The sequence below is a fragment of the Sorex fumeus genome, unplaced genomic scaffold, assembly GCF_029834395.1.
Source record: "Sorex fumeus unplaced genomic scaffold, SorFum_2.1 ptg000072l, whole genome shotgun sequence".
In the NCBI taxonomy this organism is placed as follows: domain Eukaryota; kingdom Metazoa; phylum Chordata; class Mammalia; order Eulipotyphla; family Soricidae; genus Sorex; species Sorex fumeus.
In genome coordinates this window covers 20344742-20366519 of record NW_026606129.1, presented here as the reverse complement: position 1 = coordinate 20366519, position 21778 = coordinate 20344742, and the positions used below count along the sequence as shown (strand labels likewise).

At 38.0% G+C, this 21778-nt stretch overlaps 1 protein-coding gene across 3 annotated transcripts in view; it reads left to right on the top strand.

The window, feature by feature from the left end:
• SATB1 (SATB homeobox 1) overlaps positions 1 to 17680 on the top strand; it is a 105052-nt gene extending 87372 nt beyond the window's left edge. For 2 of the 3 annotated variants that reach the window (XM_056129391.1, XM_056129390.1), the window contains exons 10-11: positions 13012 to 13215; positions 15931 to 17680. In XM_056129391.1, coding sequence (XP_055985366.1) covers positions 13012 to 13215; positions 15931 to 16431 — 705 coding nt within the window. In that variant the 3' untranslated portion in view covers positions 16432 to 17680. The remainder of the gene's footprint in view (positions 1 to 13011; positions 13216 to 15930) is intronic. The other variant, XM_056129392.1, reaches the window with a different exon arrangement.
• The last annotated feature ends 4098 nt before the right edge of the window (positions 17681 to 21778 follow it).

Sequence of the window (21778 nt, the reverse complement as noted above, 5' to 3'; positions counted from 1 at the left end):
TTACATCTATACGAACTGGACTCTGCTGAATCACCTCTGTGTGAAACTCGGGTCTTCTCAGGAACCATTACACTTGTGAGTAACTCTGTCCAACCCATCTCTTGGAGACTTGCTGCTTTTATGATAAAAAGCATGATCAAGAAATTTGTTTCATGAAGCCATGAATAACACGCTCTTTCTGTTCTACTAGAAGTTTATATACATCCTAGAAGAACATTGGAAATGTTTTCATACAGACACACTCATATCTATTATATCTATACCCCACATTCCCCTAGTGGTCCTTGGACCTAGATGGGAAAAGAATTTTGATTTTCAGGGCCAGAGCGACAGTGCAGTGGGTAGGGTGTTTGCCTTGCACACTGCTGAACTGGGTTCCATCCCCGACACCCCATATGATCCCACCAAGCACTGCCAGTAGTAATTCCTGAGTACAGAGCCAGGAGTAACCCCTGAGCATTGCTGGGTGCAACTCAAAAAGCAAAAAATAAAAATAAATTTGATTTTCACTAATATCTTAATTAAACTGGACGTTTTATTGAGTTTTCAGTATACTTGAATGTATATCACATTAAGTTATTGCAACTCTTTCATAATTCTGTTTTTGCTCATCACTAAACACTAGTTACTAGATCTCTTGCTAGATCTTATTTAGTGTGTTCACAAAGAACACACTACTGTGTCACAAATTTGGGGGAAACTGCCTTTCATTATAATTGGTTTTCTTCATAATCTTACATACATTATTTTAGGCATACCAAAACAGTTTTCTCAAAGGGCATCAGCCATGACCTTCGCCAGACTGCCAGAAGGATTCATGGCTCAAATGAACTGAGATGAATAATTAGACTAATGTTGTGTATAGAGAAAACTTTAATAAGAATACAAATATTAACATATGAGCTCAAGAATTTCTAAATTTTTTGAGAACATTCCTTGTTTTCTGATTATTATATTTTAGTATGCTTATTTTTCAAGTAACATTTACCCTAGCCTTTTTCAGCAAGGTTTATGATCATTACAGTAACATTTAAAGTAACAACAAAAACTTGTATTAAAGGCAACCTTTTCTCCAGCATTTTGATGCCACATAAATGCAGGATTTTGTTAGGAGCATCTTTGTTCTAGACTAGAAACTTTTGCTAGTTAAACTACATTAAAAAAAATCACCTCCAGTGGTACTGAAATCAGACTCAATACCTGAAACATGCTAAACATGCACCATTTGAACAGTCTAATACCATTTGTGCTGTTTTTCTGACCCCTTGAACTAACACCTCTATTGTCAGTTTGTATCAGAATTTTTTAAAAATTTTTATTAGTGAGACACCATGAGGTACAGTTTTAGACTTACAAATTTTTGTGCTTGGGTTTCAGTTATACAATAATCGAATACCCATCCCTCCACCAGTGCCCATTCTCCACCACCACAGATCCCAGTATCCCTCCCACCTCTCATCCCTCCCATCCCAACCTGCCTCTGTGGCAGGGCATTCCCCTCTGTTCTCTCTCTCCTTTTGGGTGTTGTGGTTTGCAAAAGAGGCAATGAGTGGCAATCATGTTTGGTTTGTAGTCTACTTTCAGCATGCTTCTTCCATCCTGGGAGGATCCTCCCAACACCCTTTATTTGGTGCTCCCTTCTCTATCTGAGCTCCCTTTTCCCCTAGCATGTGTAGCTGGTCTCCAAGCCATGGAGCAAAATTCCTGGTACTAATCTCGGCCATTCTTGGGTGTTAGTCTTCTGTATCAGAATCTTAAAATAAATAAAAACAAAGGGGTGGAGGTGGAGTGATAGTATGGCTAGTAGGGCTAGTAAGGCATTTTGCCTTTATGTGATGGACCCAAGTTCAATCCCTGGCATTCCATAAAATCCCCTAAGAACTGCCAGCAGTTCTTCCTGAGTGCAGCATCACCAGTTGTGGCCCCCCAAAACAAACCAAAGCTAACACCAGAAGCTTTTTTTTTTGGACAGAAGAACCACCTTATTATCTGCACCTTCATCTTCTTTTAATCTATGCATAACTGGCACTTACGGATTATTTAAGGAATGATGGAATAATTTAGAAGCAAATTTAGTTTGCTTATATTCTTTTCTCCTAAAACTCAGCAGATTCTTCAGGGAGTTTAGGCAGGAGGCTTGGGAATCCTGTGCTTGGAAAAATAAAAGTAGGTCCTCAAATTCATTCTCTGTCTTTCCCTTCCTCCTGCCCCCTCATTCTCCCTTCACCCCACAATCTCTGCCTTCTCCCTCCAGGTGCCCTTCCTGAGCCTGCTTTCCCAGGAAGCAAATAGTGCTCCCAGCTTGACCATGGTCACTGCAACCTGCATGAGTCTTTTAGAAATATATGTGCTTTCTCTTTTTAATGCCTACTTGCGAATTGCAAGAGTGGAGTCTCTCAATTAAGTCAACTTCTGATTAGTAGGTTTGCATAATGGATAAAATGATGTGGGTTTTGGCCACAAAATGGGTGTTACTTTATCAGTGAAATCATAAGCAACTTGGGAACTCATAATGACCCTGCCCGCTTGATTGTTCCTCTTAGGATATGATTCCCATAATTTTCACAATCCTGAATTGCCTTTCCCTGGTTTTAAACATTCTTTGTTATCTCTCCTAGGATATCACAGAGGGAAGATTTAAATTTTTAATTCTCAGCCCTAAATATGCATAATGGGGAATATAGCTCATTTTTTGGAGCTATCAGCACTGTTTAAAAGTTTTATATAAATCAGTAGAAAATGCAGTGGCAAAAAAGTGTAAAATAACATGTTTTTTTCTGTAAACAAACAAGTCACTCTATCAGGTAAATTGCTACCTAAAAATTTGTTTTGAAAATTTGTATTTCTATGTTTCGGGCCTTTTTGTACATGTAACATTGGTATTCGACTTTTTTTTTAAGCAGTTGTCATAATTTTTTAGTTGAAAAGTGTGCTGTAAATATGACCTTAGAAGGCAACTTAAGTTTGCTTTATAAAATTACAGTATAAGAAATGTGTTTAGTTGAAAGGTTTGGGGAGAGTGAAGTTTCCCATTTTGGTTCTCTAAATGGAAAAATGTATTTGCCTCTGACAGAAGCCTCTTGTGATACTTTCTGTCTCCTAAAGAAAGCATAGTAAACTGACCTCAAAATTGGAGGGGGGGCGTTTACCCACATCAGCTGTGTTCATGGATTACTCTTGACTCTGTGCTCAGGGATCATTCCTGGTAGTGCTCCGGAACCACATCCTATGCTAAGATCAAACCATATGCAAGGAAAGTACCTATCTCCTGTATGTACTATTGCTAGAGCTGACCTCAATTTTAACCTTACTTCTTTGAAATGGTGCATCACTCTGAATGTAATTTGTGGAATTTTCTGATAAGGCATGATGCTTATAGAAATTACAGAGGCGTGTATGGCCACTTGCCTCTAAGTGACCCAAAATTGAGCCATTTTTATTTCTGTTTCACCAACTTAACTACCAATTCAGTGTGTTGCAGAGAATATTTTGTTCCATGTATTTGTCCACTCACACATTGAAATGAGCCTTGGGGCATCTCTAGTCCCTTTGGGTGAGGGAAAGTGAGGAGAGTGCTATCCAAAGGGCTATTTGTGTACACATATATCTATGATCAGTGAAACTCAGCAGAGGGAATGGAGTGAAATAAAGAAACTATCAGCATTAGTTCATGAAAGAAATACTGAGTCTAAACTTGAACAGTAGGATGAGAAGGATCAAATTTAAGAGGCCTTTTAAGAGGATAGACATGGCAGGATTTCATGATTGCTTACTTTTTGAAGGACTAGAAAGAATCAAGTTTTTAATTGAAGCTCTTATTATTTTTGGTTTTGGTTTTTTTGAGGGCTCACCGAGCAGTGCTCAGGGCTTACTCCTGGCTCTGAACTCGGGAGTCTCTTCTGGCAGGCTTAGGAGACCACGCGTGGTCTCAGAATCAAACCTGAGTCAGCCATGTGCAAGACAAGCACCATACCTACTATACTATCTCTCCAGCCCCCCAATTTTTTTTTCATAAAAAAGCAATACATAGCTTTCACTTAACACTTAATCACTTAATCCCCGTTATTCATCGATTTACTCGAGCAGGTGCCGGTAACGTCTCCATTCATCCCGGTTGCGTGCTAGCGTAGCCCAATGGTATCTGTTCGTTCTAGGAACATGCAGAGCCTCAAACCGATCATTCAGGGTCTTGACGAAGAAGTCTGACCATCTTGTAGGTGGACGTCCACGTGATCTTTTGATGTCCCGTGGAATCCAATCAGTAATGGCTCTGGTCCAGCGGTTGTCTGTAAAGCTCATTACGTGTCCAGCCCATCTGATTTTTGATGTCTTGGCAAATGAGACACCGTCCCTGATTCTTGAGCGTTGACGAAGATCAGAACTCCGGATTCTATCTCTCATTTGAGTGAATCGTGATATTCCAAGCATAGTTCTTTCGATTCCTCTTTGAGAGACCCGAATAGCGTTCTCATCCTGTTTTCGTAGGGTCCAGGTCTCTGAGGCATAAAAAAAAAAAAAATACATAGCTGCCATTAAAAAAAAAAACAAAAAATTCAAGCATAGAGATCATAAAAATATCCATAATCCTAATTACCCCAAAAGAGCCTTATTTATATACAGTATATAGCTATACTAATATGTAAATATGTTTATCGGCATAGATGTTAATACATTTATTCATGTGTTATACGTATCTTTTAATAATATTATGAGGTATGTTTAAGTTATGTTGAACTTTTATTATAAAATAATTATCCTTTTATTATAAAAATCATAAATATTTAACTACAGTAATGTAGTTAAATTACTATAGTAAAATATTTGCATGTTCCTCTGTCATTTCCTCAGGTAAATTCTCAGAAATAAAAGATTTAAAAAGATATTTATGTTGGGGCCAGAAGAAAAGGATAAGTAGGTAAGGCATTTGCCTTCACATAGCTGACCCAGGTTTAATCTCTGGCACCCCATATGGGTCTCCCAAGCCTGTCAGGGGTGATTCCTGAGTGCAGAGCAGGAATAAACTCTGAGCACCACTGAGTGTGACTCTAAAACAAACAAACAAAAAAGGTATTTATGTTATAAAAGTGTTGCTAAACATTTCTACTTTCAACAGTTCTTTCTGTGTAGTCCATTAAAATGTTCAGTTTTTTAGCTTTGGTGACTGAGTAGGTTATGATGCTATTCAGTAAATTTAATTGCATGTGAGGAGAACCTGGTTTGTGATTAGGTTCAGATTAGGTTGTGGCAGCTGAATTATTTCTCATTAACTCTTTATATATTCAGATCCCTTTGGGTTGACCGTCTTTGTAATAATCACAATAATAAAAACAGTATTTGATGACATACATCATAGTTCTGACTTTATTCCTACAATCTTATAAGTGGTGATAAATTACCCCCATTTTGTAGAGAAAAATATTGAGGTCTAAAAAATTTTAGTAACATAACCAAAGTTCTAGAGCTAGTGAAATTATAATTCAAATCAAAACCCAGGCTTTCTTAACAGATTTTAGAAGTACATTGTAGAGGAGATGAGGTTATAATAATCTGTTTTATTTTCAAGAAAGTATGATAAAGAGTTATAGTAGAAGTGTGGTAGGCATAGTCAATCTGAATTTAACTTGAAACTATTTTAAAAAAAAGTAAAAAAGGGCTGGAGCGATAGCACAGCGGGTAGGGCGTTCGCCTTACAAGCGGCCAACATGGCCGACCCGAGTTCGATTCCTCCGCCCCTCTCGGAGAGCCCGGCAAGCTACCGAGAGTATTTGATATGCCAGACACAGTAACAACAAAGTCTCCAATGGAGACGTTACTGGGCCCGCTCGAAACTATTTTAATTTTTCAGAAAATAAACAATGTCTAGAGAGCATTTAAAAACAGGTTGGAAAAATTTTAATGGTAATAATTAAAATATCATGATCTTTTTAGAAAATATGAGATTTGAAACCATCTTAAAAGTAAATGTATTCAGGGACTGGAAAGATAGCACAGCGGGTAGGGCGTTTGCCTTGCACGCAGCCGACCCAGGTTCGATTCCCAGCATCCCATATGGTCCCCTGAGCACTGCCGAGAGTAACTCCTGAGTGCAGAGCCAGGAATAACCCCTGTGCATCGCCGAGTGTGACCGACCCAAAAAGCAAAATAAATAAATTAATTAATTAAAAAGTAAATGTATTCAGGTACATAAGCATATGTGCGTGCACACACAGTCACACCCTTATCTTTTTTGAAACCCATTTTTTAATACAATAGGACTACTTTTAGAATAGAAAATGTGTATACTGCTGGTGTTTCTGCACAATTTTATTTCCCATGTTTTCTAAAATAAAATCAATGTTAACTTAGCAGGAAAAGTTAGAGCCCCTACTGAGATTCTTGTCACTTTTCACGTAGTGGGTGTTATTAAACTGAGGAGAAAGATTAATGTATTTCCTACTAATTCCACGGAGAACATGTATCTTTATGTTAATAGTGGGGGCCTCTCATTATGTTATAGAATAATCTACTTCAGCAAAGGTTTTTCTTCTAAAGAACTTCATAAATTTAAAGGTTAATATGTTAGGTGGAGAACAGTATCGTAAGATAAGCTTTTTTATTACAGGACATGATAGGATGGCTTTTATTAAATTACATGATGATTTGAATGGGAAGAAGAAAAAGTACATCACTTCTTGCCTTCAACTTGAATGCCTTTAATCAAATAATGACCTTCTGGAAAATAGTTAATTTTAAGCATTTGGAAAGATCAATACTACTTTGCCACCAAAAAATGGCCTAGACAATGAAATTTGATGTGTTTAAAGTATCATTTCACCCTTTTAACCTAGTAAATAATTTAAAATGCTTTCAGTATTGCTTTGCCACTGCTTTGTTTTCTCACTGTTCAAAGTGTCATGGTTGTTCTCTAAAATATGCTAGAAGTTGTGTGAAACATTCAGGCCTCTTACCCAGCCCAGGAGTTGTCTCCCCCGCTCCATCCCCTGCCACCCCCAGATGTGCCTGTGCTTTGGAACCCCAAGGAAGTAATACGTTTAAGTAGTGTATATATAAAGCTTTTAATAAAAAGTAGAAAAGGGAACCTTCACCCCTGAATGACTTAAAAATCATTAGTCATTTCGCAGCTTTTGTGTTATCTTTAAACGTTAATGGTAAAGGTGGAGATTTCAGTAGCTCTGACATTGAAACCCCCTCCCCCCAGCTTATAGAACATTGATATGAAATTACCCTTGAGTGCAGACAGCTTTGTAAATAAAAAAAAAATTGCCCTCTATTAGCATGTTTGTGGGCAGATTAAAAACTGTCTTCATTAGCATAAGTAACACTTACAGATTCTTTTAAAAGTAGAAAATTATTTGCTGAATGATAAATTGCTAGCTTTATAGTTCGTTGTTGTTGAAAATGTACTCATTCAAAATGCCTGGTGTAGTTTAGTCTACAGTGCTGAATTTTTTGTTAGAAGTACTATTTAATGGATTATGTACTTAATCCTTATTCTTACTCCTTGCTAAAATGTAATTCATGCTTTCCACTAAAATGTTTGTATCAAATACCTCCCTATTTAGATTTATTTCTTTTAATATCATATATTATTATACTATATGCCCCAGAGATTGGAACAAAATACTCCTGCAAATAACACATAAAAGAAGAGGGTGAGGGGGAATAAATACATACTATAAAATGTTTTGCTTTTTAGAACTCAAATTACCATTATATTTTTTAAAATGTATTTTCCTTCTTAGTTGCAGCATGAATTATATGTCATTTTCTCTCTTTTTTATAGCTCTTGGTTTTAAAATGTGTGTGTATATATGTATATATACGTGCATCTCTTATATTGTAGTAAATGACTTTTTCTTGCAGAGAATGCCAACTTCTCTTTTCTCCTATAAAACTGTGTGTGTTCTGTTCTCATACTTTGTCAGAGACCAGTCCTAGGAAGTTTCTCTCTTTATGTATAGGTATTTATATGAATTTATAGGTACAATAAATTCATTCATGAAAGAAGTTTACTTTTCTGACTCAATTAAAATCATTGTGTACCCCACATCCATAAAAGTGTTAGAAGTGAGCTGACTCGAATTTGCTGTTCTAAAAAGAGTGGAGTGGAAATCAGAGATTGAGTTTGGTTGGAAATTAGCAGCTGAGAGATGAAGGTGCCAGGATTTTTATTTAAATGTGGTACAACAAGATTCTGTCAGTAAAGCACATCATTAGAATATTGAGTTTAGAACTGCTAATTTTTCCTTTAAAATGAGCATACAGTCATGTGTTTCATGGACCATAATAAATTGCTATTGTGTTGTCACTGAGTTTGTTTTGGTTGTTGTTGTTTTTTTCCAGTACTGGTTTGGCAGTCATTCCACATTTTCTCCTTTCCTTTTCTCCCCCAATCTTAATGTTTCTTTTATAGATCCCTAACCGGAACCAGTCAAAAGAATATCATTTATTTCATGCAGTCTTAGGTTTAGCATCTTTTGCACCATTTTCTTGCTTACGTTAGCAAGACATTTGCAGATGGTTCTTGGTTACTATAAAGTACATAACAGTATTTCCTTTGTGGCAGATGGATTTAAGACTTTTAGTTCTCAATAAATGTAGGTTTACAATACATAACTTTACAGGATTTGTGTTGTATATAACAGGTTTGAACATATTATCTCAGAATTCATCTGCATGGCATTTTCAGCTTATTCAGGGTCCATGCCAGTTTTTTTAAGTAATAGGGGGAGCGCTGTGATTGATAGCAACAGCTCAAGGCGTGATTTTGAATAGAAACAAAGGGTTTAGAACAGAAGGTGTCAAATTAAACTTTGTCAGTTTGAAAAGTAGTAACATCCTGAAAGTTTTACTAATTTATTTACATGTGGCTACTGTTTATATTTTGCCCTCTTTATATGCAGTGTAATGTTGCTTGGCAAATTTACTACATTTAAAGTTTAGGTTGTTCTTGTGCCATTTTAGTTTTTTGAGAATGGATCGGTCTCATTATTTTGAGACTATTTTCCTCCTATACTTCTTAGTGTTCAGAATATTTGTGATCTAATTTAGAGAGTAGCCCCCCTGTTTCCACCGATAGCCTTACAGGGCTTTAAGTCCGAAAGAGTGCTCTTAAAAGGTAGTCTTGTTCATATTTTGAGACCAAATGCAGCATGTCATTTCCTTTTCTTTTTCAAGTAAATCTATATACATTTACTGTTAATTTTAAAAACTGCGGTACTCGGGAATCATTTTTATTTGTCAAGTATTACAAATATTCTGACATACTTGCTCTGTCACCATCACTTATGGAAAAATGACCTCTGAAAAGGTATTGGGGAATTAGATGTATTTGGCTTCTTTAGTCACTTTCTGAAGAAAACATCAGATTGTTGTCATCATTGGCAGTCTCAGTACAACGAATAGAATTTGAGGTAGGCAGAATTTTCCAAGATTTTAAAATAGTAATAGAATTAATCTTATATTTACCAGCACAGTTTATTTCTCTGATGACAAAAGAAGTAGCGTGTCAAAATGTCTGTTTCCCATTATTTTTTTTTTAAGAGATATATACATCAAGGAAAGCACTTCCCGCCTTCTTGTTTTTTTGGAATATCCTTGTAGAACTAACAGTTCCCAGCTGCACCGTTAAATATTTTCCTAAGAAGCATCTGATTTCAGTCTTTAAAACCATCATGTCTCTTAAAAGGCTATCAGAAACATGCTTCGAAGTTATAATTCATCAAATTATTTTTAGATAAGGAATTAGAAGTATTATTTAAGGGCAGAGGTTAATAGCAGACTACTGGAAATGTTATGTTAGTCATGGGCAATTAATAAAAATAAAGATCCATCTCATAAGTATAGAGACACAGAAGTGACAATATGAGCAAAATATTTGTTGAATGAGTCAAGGCTCTTTTTCTGAAATATTTGTTCAACCAGCATGAATGTGATTGTTTAGGAATTAGCTATCATTATTAACCATTTTAAAAGAACTAATGATTTTCTTTTCCAAAGAACATCTGTGATCCACATGTTTTTTTCACATATATCCAAGTGCTAACTGATCTCTAAATTACTTTTAAAAGTTTTTAAAGGATTTGAAAAATTACTGGAGTTTTTTATCTCTTGAGGAAGCTTTGCTTACATGAATCATTCTTAATTTAACTTTTAGCAATTTTTAGTTACAAGAATTTATTTCTAAAAAAAAATCCTTGGTGCTGAATGTTAATAACACTTATTGAAATACTAGCTGTGTTAAAAAATATTAAGTTGGGGGCCAGGGAGATGACTGGATTCTTGTTTTATATGCACAGTTCTGGGTTTGATCTTAAGCAGTCATGCCCTTGGGCACAGCTGGGTATGGCTCAAAAACCCTCCAAAATATTTTTTAAGCATTTCTATTAGAATTTTTGTGAACCTTCTAGTAGGTCTTGAAAGGAAAATAAAATTGTACTCATTTACTGTGTTCAGTCATTGAGGACCATCATTTGCCACAGCTAAAGATGTGGATAAGTGGGGTAGGGACAGAAATGTTCTTAACCATAGTTAATATGCAAGTCTACAAAAGATATGTATCTAAAATCTGCACAGCATCAAAAACTCAAGGTGAAGTATCAAGAAGTAACTTTTATGTTGGAAAATAACAAAGATTTCTGTGACTTAATCCAGATAGCAGATAAATACTTATTTGCTACCTGGATTAAGGTAGGAACTGGATGTCTTCAGGGTACCATGTGTAAGTACGTATCACATCTTTCTAATACTCAAATATAACTTGTGCTTAATAATACAGGTCATAACAAATAGAGTTAAAATGTGAATATGATCATATTCTGGAAATTGTCGCAATAAGACAAGAAGCATAGTTGATGACGTTGTCACCACAATTAGGTTTTATAAACTTAGCTAATAATCTTTCAGGTGAATCTTCAGTCTGGTGCATGCTCTCTTAGTCATGAATTATGCACTCAGTGGCATTGAGTGTGAGTGCTTGACTATCCCTAAGTACATATTTGTGTAATTAAAAAGCCTGTTGAGTAGAAAATCAAAGCTCTCTCAGAAAAATTAGTAGATCTCATAAGGTTTAGGAGCAGTAATTGTTGGCTGCTTGGCAGGTGGGACTTGGGGAGTGAATGTATCAGTTCTCCATCTTTCCTTGTAAAATCTCTCAAACAAGCCATTTTGGACTTTGTTACCCAGTTTATATTGTAGATGGAAAGATAATGTTCTTTCTGATGTTTCTGAAGAGAAGGAAAGCCATACCATTCTGTTTTCACCTCAAAGGTTTCATTTGAAAAACAAATCAAAACACTGATCTGGGCTAGTTGTAAAATTTAGATGAAGAAATGATATTGTTTCCCACTCAATCAATTTAATAGAATTTCTCAGAGAACCCTTCTTGTTAATCTCTTTTTTTTTTTTTTTTTTTTTTGCTTTTTGGGTCACACCTGGCGATGCACAGGGTTTACTCCTGGCTCTGCACTCAAGTATCAACCCTGGTGGTGCTCAGGGGACCATATGGGATGCTGGGAATCGAACCTGGGTTGGCCGCGTGCAAGGCAAATGCCCTACCCACTGTGCTATTGCTCCAGCCCCGTTAATCTCTATTTTTAAGGAACCTAATCTGAGATGGAGAATGATTTAGTTGGAGACCTGGAAGGGATAGGGAAGGAGGGAAGAGTAGGGAGCCCAGTCAGAACGTGGTGCCATATAAAGTATCGGTAGAGGAAAGGAAGCAAAAAGGATGGAAGACTGTCCTTAGTGAATTAAAGGGTTCCAGTGAGCTGTCACTTTAGGGTAAGAGGGCAGATGCTTTGTAGCACTGAATTAGCTTATCCTTGGCTATCCCAGGGCAGCGGGTCAGCGAAGGCCTGAAAAGAAGATCCTTCACCTATCTCCAGATGAGATAACTCCTAGTCAATTAATCAAACAAGAATCTGACCATGAGTTGTTGATGGGGAGCACAGTAGCTGGTCATCTTGGCTGGTAGAGGTCAGATGGGACATCCTTCCTCTTCCTCTCTATCCCATTCTTAGTGTAACCGACTTGGTAGTCAGAGCCAACGTGATGCTGGAACATGCCAGACAGTGCACTTGACAGATAGGCTGAGACTCACAAACTGGGCCTTACCCAGTATCAACGGGGTTCAGGCTTTGACAGTCATTGGCTCTTTTCTGCTCTTCTGTTAAATTCTTGCTAACAAATCATGTATAGTACTGCAGGTAGAAAAACAGGACACCAAGGTCCAGAGATTCTTTTCTGGGAGAATTCTAATCATCGTGCCTAACCTAATGGACAGTGTTCTTTCTTAAAAACCACCTGCTCATATTTCACTTATTCTTTCTCTCTCTTTCATAAACAGAACCACACACACACATATAAATATTCTTGCATTTCCTTTATAAATAGGGGATTCCTTTAGGAAAAAATATTCTAGCAATCTGCTATAGAATGCTCAGAAGGTGGCTCACCAGACAGACAGGGCGGGCCTAGACTTGAAGCAAAACAGCTTTGGTTTTTTTCTCCTGTTGCAAAGTCCATGGAAAATGGGGCCTGCCCTTGGGGTCTGAAAACTAATAGCAAATCTGGACATTTATTAGGAATGGAATGTGCTTCCTCCAGAGCCACGGCTACTCTCTCAGCAGGTTTTAAAAGTCTTAAAGCAGCTAGAAGCATTTTTGAGATAGCACCATGGTAGGGCATTTGCCTTGCATGCGGCCAACCCGACCAACCTGGGTTCAATTCCTCCACCCCTCTCGGAGAGCCCGGCAAGCTACCGAGAGTATCTTGTCCACACAACAAAGCCTGGCAAGCTACCCGTGACATATTCGATATGCCAAACACAGTAACAACAAGTCTTACAGTGGAGACGTTACTGGGCCCACTCAAGCAAATAGATGAACAATGGGAGGACTGTGATAGTGACAGATTAAAAAAATAAAGTTCACTTTACAACATCTTCCCTTTTGAGGAGCTCAGTCCTGCAGAGGCCTGCACTGACTGACCAATTTTGCCCTTATCTCAAAGGGATGGTTGTGTGAGTTGCTACGCTGGAAAGAAGATCCTTCACCTGAGAACAGAACCCTGTGGGAGAACCTCTCCATGATCAGAAGGTTCCTCAGTCTTCCCCAGCCAGAACGCGATGCCATTTATGAGCAAGAAAGCAATGCGGTGCATCACCATGGCGACAGGCCGCCCCACATCATCCATGTTCCAGCGGATCAGATTCAGGTTCGTGTACCTTGGCCGGTTCAGTGTAACACAGAGTAAACAAGGGCTTTAAACTTAGCAGGGAAATTAGCGTTTCTCTTCTTCCAGCCAGTCTAAACATAGGCTTTTTAGCAAGAGATAACAATACACTGCCATCTTGCTAAGGGAAATAAAAGGGAAATTAACACACTTTCCCCCAACATGTGTATTGTTTCCTTTCCTCTTCTCATCCCCTAGAGTGGCAGGAACCCCCTTTCACACTTCTTGTTTGGCAAGGTTTTTTAGAGTTGGGTTGTTTTAGTATGTGAGAATTTGAGGGTTTGGATTTCTTTCTTTCTTTTTTTTTTTTTTTTGTAATCAGAATTTTTACACCTATTAAAAAAAAATACAGAATACTGTACTACCCCCCAAGGAATGATTACTGTTTCTTTGTTGAAGAAGTTTGTGGAATCACAGTTTTGTACTTTGGATTCTGTCCAAAGTGAAGAGGGGAGGGACCTAATGGAATCTCAGTCTGACTCCCCAGCCCCTGGCAGCTGTCTCCCCCACACCCGCATAGAGCAGAGGAGGTTTCCTTTAGTGCCCCTCTCCCACCACCTTTGAGGAAGGAGAGTTTCTAGGCATTTTCTCTTCTGCTAATTCTCCTCCTCCATCACCACCTCCTCCACTTCCTCTTCATCTTCCTCTTCTCCTGCCCATTCTCCTCTTGTTCCTCCTCTTCCTTCCTCTCATTCTCACCCTCCTCCTTCTCTTCCTCCTCCTCCTCCTTTCTCCTCCTCCTCTTTCTCCTCTTATTCCTTCTCTTCCTCCTCCTTCCTCCTCTCTTCTTCTTTCTCCTCTTCCTCCTCTCCTTCCTCCTCATCCTCCTTCTTCTCCTCCTTCTTTCTTCTCTCTCTCTCTCTCTCTCTCTTTTTTTTTTTTGGTTTGTTTTTGGGCCACAGCTGGCAGTGCTTGGGGGTATTTCAGACTACACTGAGGACTTACTTTTGGCAGTGCGGGGGACCCCAGGTCAGCTGCATGCAAGGCAAGAGCCCTACTGTCTCTCTAGCCCCACCAGACTTTTGTTACCAGGCCTGCCTTGGTGCTGCTCCTTAGATGAATGGGCCATATCCTCTATGCCAGCAAGAGAAGGAGGCAGACAGGGTGGCTGAAGGCTGCTATCTCAGTCAGGACTTTCAGAAATGTCGAGGACCTGATAGCCATATGCTGGTCCAAGACCACTCGGCCAGCACAGTCTACTTAGCTTGTCACTTCTTGGGTTTTTTCTTGATCTGCCCACTGGGTTGCTTTACCCCTGTGAATTTAGATGGGAAGGTTCAGAGATCAAGTCATTCACTGATGCTCTTATGGCCTCAGTTACATAGGAATTGTGTTGTAATTGAACTCAAGCTGCGTAACCTATTTCTGTTAAATCTAGGGGATGTTTCAGTTTTTTCCCTTAAGGGAAAATGTCATTCATTGTCTTCCAGACTCCTGAAATATTCTCCATTGAATCAGCTGCATTATTTCTTTGGTACTGCTGTGGGGGAAAAAAAAAACCAACTTTTATCCATATAAATACAGCTGAAAACAATAATAGGGTTATCCATCCACTAGGAAAAAAAATCCTTGAGTGTGTATTAAAGAGAAAACAAATTGAAAAACAGAATCCCTTAGGATATCAAGCACTAAAATAATCGTGAAGCCTGAAAAACTTAACTGTTTAGCAAAAACAAAAAAAGAGAAAGATATATGTTAATAATAAAAATAGTACTTGTTTGAAAATGTAAATTGTTTTTAATAAAATTGCTTCTTAGGGGGATAAAAGAAAAAAACTCAGACACAGTATAAACGATCTAATATTTTGCTGCATACTCAGGTTGATTTGCTCCGTGGATAAGAATTATAGATATAGCAGATACCGTGTGCATGTGTCATACATTTATTATGTATAATTGTGTATGGAAATTATAGTACATATACAGATACTAATTATGAAAAAGTGTCTGTATACACTGAATTTAAATCCTAATCATATCGGAGTTTATTATAGACAAAACAATTCGCTAGCCGATGTGCGGTGGATTGAACCTCCTTTTTTCAGTAAGAAAAAAACCTGCAATGTCAGCCTAGTGCAGTTTGGTAAGAAATTATGTGTATATTTAATTGGAACTGTCTGGTAGGAATTCACAAACGCCAGACTCTCAGAAATATCCCGGTCTCCTAAGGGGTAATGATGAAGAACAGGCTCATGGCCCCTTTCACTTGGAATGTAAATGAGACTTGACTATTCTTGCTCCTCCGTGTTTTCACCATTTCATGGAACCAGGGAAAAAGAAAAAAAAAAAGTCCATTTCCTTTTTCTCCTTGAGACCTGCAGCTCACCTCCGTAAAATGCCTTTGAAATCCTAACTTCCGCAATCTTCGTTTAAAATCTTTGTTAATTATTTACATCCTCATTTGTTCTGCGGTCTTCTCCACCTTTGATGCTTATCCTGGTGGGAAAGTTTATGGCTTGCGCTTTTGGGAGCGTTTGCACTTCCTTGAGCCCCACTAAAAATTGGGGGAGGTGAGATTAGGGGAACCTCGCAGCCCACTCCCCACTTTGCAAAGCCTTTGGAGTCCCACCCAGCCCGGTGTGCAGTCCTGCCCTCCAGGCCTGCCCCATCCACCGCCCCGAGCATCCCCCTGTGGCCAGGGTCCCTTAGCAAGTATGTCCTCGGCTCTGACCCTCTGCTCTTCCTCCCCCCACCGCAGCAGCCCCCGCCACAGCCGCAGCCGCAGCCCGTGCCGCCACCCACCCAGCCACCCACACCGCAGCCCGCCGTGCCCCGGCTCCCCCCGCGGCAGCCCCCTGTGGCCTCGCCCGCCGAGGCGGAGGACGAGAACCGGCAGAAGAGCCGGCCGCGCACCAAGATCTCGGTGGAAGCGCTGGGCATCCTGCAGAGCTTCATCCAGGACGTGGGCCTGTATCCCGACGAAGAGGCGATCCAGACTCTGTCGGCCCAGCTGGACCTACCCAAGTACACCATCATCAAGTTCTTCCAGAACCAGCGGTATTATCTCAAGCACCACGGCAAGCTGAAGGACAACTCCGGCCTGGAGGTGGACGTGGCCGAGTACAAGGAGGAGGAGCTGCTGAAGGATCTGGAAGAGAGTGTCCAGGAGAAGAGCGTGAACACCCTCTTCTCGGTGAAACTGGAGGAGGAGCTCGCGGTGGAGGGAAACACAGACATTAACGCGGACTTGAAAGACTGAGATGGAAGTCCATTCATTCTTGTCACTCAACAGTGCCACTGGTATATTTACGAACACAAGGAAAGGTCCACCTAGTCTTTGCTCAGCAAAACCTTTGTTGTTCATTGTTTGGCCAACGAAGTCTTCAGAAACTTGCACAAACAGGAAAGTTGGGAAAGGATCGTCCAGACTGCACTAAATGTTTTATTTACTCTTTTACAAACTGCGTGGCAGCCCCAGGTGAAGCATCAAGGATTGTTTGGTATTCAAAATTCAAATTTGTGTTCACGGGACAGCAGAGGTCTGTCACCCGGAAGCATGATACCAGTGATTTTTTTTTTTAATTATTATTCTGGAGCCTCAAACAAGCATTACAACTTCTGTGATTATTATTTCCTTCCTTTAATTATTTCTGTAACACTCCACACTGATCTTTGGAAACTCGCCCCTTATTTTAAAAAAGAAAAAAAAAAGAGTTTGTTACTCTATTGTATGTTACAGAAGAACTATAGACTGTGGAATGCAGTTTAAAGATGACATATGCCAACAAATGCCTTGTATTATATGGCACTGCCGTAATTCAAATTTCTTTTTATTTTGGAAATAAAAGTTCACTGTAATTTTTTTCATTCTCATTGTTACATGATTTTTTAAAAAAATGAAAAGAAAATGTGAAACACAATTTAGTCTTCATTATTTATTTGTAGATCCTGCAGTATCATGTTGTAATTAATTTTTTGGAAGTTTCCGTTAAATGTAATATTGCTTCTCTTGTTACCATACTGATTCTTTTTCTATTTATAAATGTATTTTGATGGGCAGTAAAACAAAGTGTCTTAAAAGTTTTAAATAGAGAAAATGTGCTTTACACAGTTGCCTATAAAAAGTGCTCTATGTTATCCAAGCAATTCATACTATAAGCTTCACTCTTATTGTTGTATGCAATTTTTACTATCATGCAAATAAGCTTAGGTAAATAAAACTAATAGATCACCTTAGAAAATTATGCAATTAATGTGAAAATAATTGATGTTTGCAATGTGTCTTCCTTTGGTTTACAATCAATTTTAAAGCTACATCTGTATAAAATTTCTGTATAAAGGTGTATTTCTTTTTTTTTTTAATGAGTTCATGGCTATGAAAACACCAGCTATTTTGTTACAGCTGGCTGTTTTTATAAGTGTATCACAATTTTCTTTATGCCGAAATGTTCTGATTAGGAGTGGTTATTGACTGTAACTACACAATTAAAATTGTTTGTATGGTATGACATGGTAGGGTTTGTCTGCTTATGTGAAGTAACCTTAAAGAAGACTCAAAGGATGGCCCTCAGGTACATGCTCATTCATGCTTTCTTGATAATTTACTGATTTTTTAAAAGAGCAATTGAAAAGTCACTTGAAACACTGTATATTTGAATCTCAGACACATGCTTATTTTTTTTTAAGTTTAATAGTGAAAGTGATAGCCTGTTTTGATTAACAATTTTGCTGATGGTTCCCTAACATTTGTGAACAAAAGTCTAAGCCCAATCTTTAGTAGTTACGTGCTTGGGCTGGAATCATCCACATTTATTTCACCATAACTTCGATAAAGGTCACACCTTTCTTTAAGCTGATGTGTAGTTTTAATGGCCATTAGTAACACAAAACAAGGGGAAATGAATCCTCTGTATAAAAACTTATTAAGCAGTGTATTTTTTAAGTTATGAATGGAGCAGAAGTTAGTATTTCTGAGCTCATTTGGTTGTTCATGTATGTCATAATTCTTAAGAACTGCATGGAAGGAAATAAGACTAATCCTGGAATTCAAACACAATCTTCGAAATTCTTGCAACGTAAAATGCAATAAACTTCAACATACAAAAGGCGGTGTGCTAACTGGTCATAGGAAGGCTTGAGAACAATGTTGGAGTCTTTGGATATTATATTTTATATTTTTTTCTTTTGCTTCCCCTTTTAAGGTTTTCTAGGTAAGAGGGGTAGCTGGGATCCTTGATACATGGGACTGAAATCACCCATTCTCTTTCTTCCGGTCATTTCCTCGGGCCATTCAGCAGCAGTCAACAAAGAGGATGCTTCCTTGTTGAAATTTTCCATAAGAAACTGGATTGAGATCATTGTAAGATCTGCTTGTACTTTTGAAGTACCACTGAAGGCAACTGGTTTGCTGCATACTGAAAAATGTATTGAAACTTTGGGAGGGGGTGGTTGGGGCCACATCCAGAGGTGCCCAGTGCTTAACTTATGGCACTGTGCTCAGGGATCACACCTAACTTGGCTTGGAAGACCATATAGGTTGCCACAGATCAATCCCATCCCAGCCGCAGTATTGAAAATTTTTTTTTTTCTTTTTGGGTCACACTCAGCAATGCACAAGGGTTACTCCTGGCTTTGCACTCAGGAATTACTCCTGGAAGTGCTTGGGGGGACATTATGGGATGCTGGGAATTGAACCCAGGTCAGCCGCCTGCAAGGCAAACGCCCTACCCTCTGTACTATCGCTCTAGCCCCTTGAAAATGTTTTTCAGTAATTATTTGGCAATCTTTTAAGCTTGCTTATTAGAATTCAGATAATCATTTGAGCAAAAGAAATTTTAATAATAGATTCTATTTAATAATAGAAAGTATAAAGTAAAAGTTAATATGTCACGAAATTTAAACAACTTTCCTCTTTATTTTCTCTGAATTTGGTGGGGAAAGACTAGAAGAGAGAGCAGAGACCTTTTTGAATCAGTCCAATGCTTAATACACAATGTCAGGTATGAAATTTAGTAATTCTCTGGAAGAAATTGGTCTGCTGGTTTAATTTCCCTGTTTGTGTGTGTGTGTGGGGGGGGAGTTGGGGCTAGCCTTGTAACTTCTTTCAAAGTAACATTCTCAAGGACTTGGTGTGTAAGAAATTAACATAAAATTAGTAGATCTGTTAGTATAATTTAGCTAATTTGATATTTTTAAACAAAAGCTCTGGTCAGTGGTAAGTGATGGCCATGACTGAGCAAGCAAAGTTGTTTTCAGGGAAGATGGCACATTTGGAAAGGATTTCTCTGAGCATTTCACTATTCACTCCCGTGTGACCACCATTTCCTTTCTTACTCCTGCTTCGATGTTGTTGCCAATGACTGGTAAAATTCTCTGAACAAGCTTCATTGTGTCCCAAGTATTTCAGAGACTTTTAAAAGCTGTGCATGACAGAGCACTTTGTGCTGTTAAGACCTTAGCAGAGTCAGGCAGTTTACAGGTAATATTCAATCCTGCACATCTGAATCTGTCATAGGTTTCTTCCCTCAGCACTTTGCCACTAATTTGTAATATACTCTGTGGCCATATAATACTTGCACATTATGCAAAAAACAATGTTGATCGTATCTCCTTGGCACATAATATGCAGAGTTGACACAACCTTTGAAATCCAAGGTAACTATTTTATGTGCCCTAGTTGTGTGGCACTTGGTTACAAACTGTACATAATATGTATAAAATGTGTATCAATATTTAGTCCTAAGGAGTTCTGAGATTAGAAAGTGTTTTTCCCCAAGTAGTAATATCTATACTTAACTGTGCTTATCTAAAACATAGCTTGCCTAGAAAATCCTTTCAGATAATTCAAGATTGAGTAAAAGTGACAATCCAATACATTCCATTATTAAATTCACAATATTCCCTATTGTTATTGGCTGATATTAAGGTCCTTGACTGTCACAGTATTATCAATAAATGAGGTATTCTGAACTGCCTGGTGATATTTAAAAAAAATAAAGAACAATTAAACTGTATATACCCTATTAGGTACCTAATGGAATTAATACTTGTAATTTAAAGCAAACCAGAAATTTGCATGATAGTGTGGAAATTAACATCCAAAATACTAATCTAACATATCAGGAGATACCAATATTAGTCTACCTTACAAAATAATATTTTTATTTTTTAAGGGGTGTGGATTCCGTGTTCTGAAACAATCCTTTCAATGTAAATAAATAGTAGATATTTGCATGTTTGGCAAAGGAGACACCTTAATCTATTAACCTGCACAGTTTTGATAAAATATAAATTACACTTATTAAAGAAATGTGGAAGGTGTATGTCCAGTATTTTATACCTGTTTAGTATTATCAAATGTTGAAATAAAAGATAGTTTGAAATTAATGTTTAAAACATGAGCAACATTTTTAAGCCTTTCTTGCAATACTGTTTATGTGCATCATACACATTTCTAAAATTAATTTTATAAAAATGATTACACAAAATTTCCTTCTTGGCGCCTTGCCTTATACCAAAGTTGTGCTTAAAGACCTGGCAACTGTATTTCAACTGCTAATGATATGATTAAAAGCCCTGAGTTGGTCACTTCTCTGATAGCGATTAATAGGAATTGCAGTAGTTGTGGTGTATTACTTTTCTTGCCTTGCAAAGGAAATACAAAAAAAAAAAAACAAACTCCCAAATGAAGCATTTTCACAATGTTAATGTCCAACATTATATAGTATTAATTAAATATCTGCTTTCTGTGGTATTCAAATTGATTTCTGTAAATTCTAAAGACCATTTAGTACTCTTTAATATATATAGTCACTTTCCCCACCCAAACACTCCCCCCCCCCCCCCACATGCTGCAGTGATTTTCCACTCAACCAGTAGAGCCTGCTAAATAGGCAGTGTGAGGTGGGTCAAACATTTAAATGGGTGCATCCATTCATCAAAGTCTGATAATGTGTAAAATGAGCATTTTCCAGAGCACACACCTTTCTGACAGCATCTTAATGTGGGGACAAGTTTCACTATTCCTGTCTCCAATTTTAACATCCAACTATATGTTAACCAAACTCGTTGGTACAAAGATACCAACCACATTCATAGATACTTCATTTCCTAAAACACTGCCATGCACCACAATGGTTCAAAACTCTCCGCTCAATGGAGAAACCCAGGACCAGCCTTGAAATTCCCACCTCACCAACAAGGGAAGGAAAAACAACTATGGTAATGATAGGTTCAATTGTTTTGTGACCCTCTTGTTCTCAAACTCAAGTTGTCTACAAGTTTCTTCCACCTTTTTGTCCCAGCATTTTAAGGCTTAATTTAAAGCCTTTTCAAGGACCAGTGATAAGACTGGGTAAAATACCACCTTAGTGTGTGAGTCTGAATATGATTCCTAGCACCACACAACAGTGACAATCAAACACCACCAACACATAAGACTCAAATGTAGGGGAGGGGAAGAATTCAGAATTTTCAAAAATATCATGTAACATATCATTGTTAATTTGAAAAAAATGCCATCATTAAGTAAACAAAGTGTACGAGGTAATTACCCTAAACTTCTGCTATACTATCCATGAAATAAAAAAATTTGTTCTTTTAAGAAC